Source organism: Rhodotorula toruloides (genome assembly GCF_000320785.1).
Source record: "Rhodotorula toruloides NP11 unplaced genomic scaffold Scaffold12, whole genome shotgun sequence".
Taxonomy (NCBI): domain Eukaryota; kingdom Fungi; phylum Basidiomycota; class Microbotryomycetes; order Sporidiobolales; family Sporidiobolaceae; genus Rhodotorula; species Rhodotorula toruloides.
The window spans coordinates 570914-572246 of record NW_015622972.1 but is presented as its reverse complement, the minus strand read 5'-3'; the positions used below and the strand labels follow the sequence as shown (position 1 = coordinate 572246).

The following is a 1333-nucleotide window of genomic DNA, read 5'->3' as shown; positions in this document are numbered from 1 at the left end:
CGGCGAGCGGACAACGGATTGGTTGTCAATGAAGAGGGTGGCTGAGGGCGCTGGAGTGGTGCTGAGGGCCTGCTGGGTTCCGTCCAGTGCGAGACGCGCATCCTCCAACTCCGCTGCGTAGACCGACTGGTACTGACCCATCGTCCTCGCCTTCTTTCCCCACAGCTCATCCTCTCCCGCGCCGAAGCGCACCACCGCCGACGCGCCTGCTTGACCGTCGAGCAGCGAGCCGTCCAAGTACGTCGCCAAGCCGCCTGCGTCGTCGAGTGCGCGGACTTCCCGACTGTGCGCCTCGACCGATGCCTCCTTCGACACGTCGACAACCAGCCGGCAGCGCGGCGGGTTCGACCATGGCGCAAGAGGTGAGTAGATGACTGGTTCCACTCGGGTGCGGGGCTGGAGGAGTGCTGGGAAGGAGTGGAGCGCGAGATGGATTGGTGACGGGTGTTTGGCAGGCAGCGCAGGTCGTGCGAGGCGGAAGCGGGCGTGGAGCGGGGAGGGGAAGGTTGCCGGAGCCAGGTGGCTTTTGCGGCGGGCGGACAAGTCGTATGGGTCGTGGTTTGTGGAGCTGTGCAACGCGGAGGATGTCAGCGTGATCCTGCGCGAGGCAGTCCGCCAGCTCAGACCTGGAGTGTGGGTGGAGATGGAGAGGGCCAAGTCGGTGACGGAGAGGAGAGCGGAAGCGAGGAAGCAGACAGACAAGACGCGCGCACCGCTCGATCCCAATACCCGCACGTCCACGCCGGCGCAGAACTCCACCGCCCCCCTCCCCTCACCCGACCCATCTATCCCAGCTCCGCCTCGAACGCCGCCCCGCTCGACGGGACCGTACGCGACGATGATTTCGGGTTACCTTGGGACGACGGCGACGGCAAGCGAGGCGAACCAGTCATCGAGGATGCTGGTTGACGAGTCGTCGGGAGACGGACCGTCCGCCTTCCTCGAAACGCCGTCTCGCGCATCCCTGATCCCGCTTCCGCGTTCACCGACGCCGACGATGGACGACCTGCGACCTGAGCCGGTGGCGGATTGGTCGGTCGATGCGGAGGAAGAAGAGGTCGAGCGAGAAGGGAAGAACGAGTCAGAGGCGGAGGAGGTCATGACGGCGACGGACGGATCAGCGGAGCCGGGTGCGGCGCACAGGAGCAAGATGGAGGAGAAAAGGGAGGGAAAGTGGATTGAGGCGAGGAGTGAGAGGGAGAAGGGATTGCCGAAGGGAAGGGAGTCGAGGAGATTGGTGCTGAGGGAGAAGAACCTGTCGCAGACCGAAGGAGTGGTCAGCGCCCGTTCTTTTCCTCCGGCGGGCTCTGCGCGTCCACAGCACCGTCTCATC

The 1333-nt window shown here is 65.3% G+C and overlaps 1 protein-coding gene across 1 annotated transcript in view; it reads left to right on the top strand.

Moving 5' to 3' along the window:
* Positions 1 to 643: 643 nt before the first annotated feature.
* Positions 644 to 1333, top strand: part of RHTO_01318 (reverse transcriptase) — a gene marked incomplete at both ends in the record, with an annotated part of 5718 nt that continues 5028 nt past the window's right edge. The window contains one exon of the mRNA XM_016415001.1: positions 644 to 1276. Coding sequence (XP_016273222.1) covers positions 644 to 1276 — 633 coding nt within the window. The remainder of the gene's footprint in view (positions 1277 to 1333) is intronic.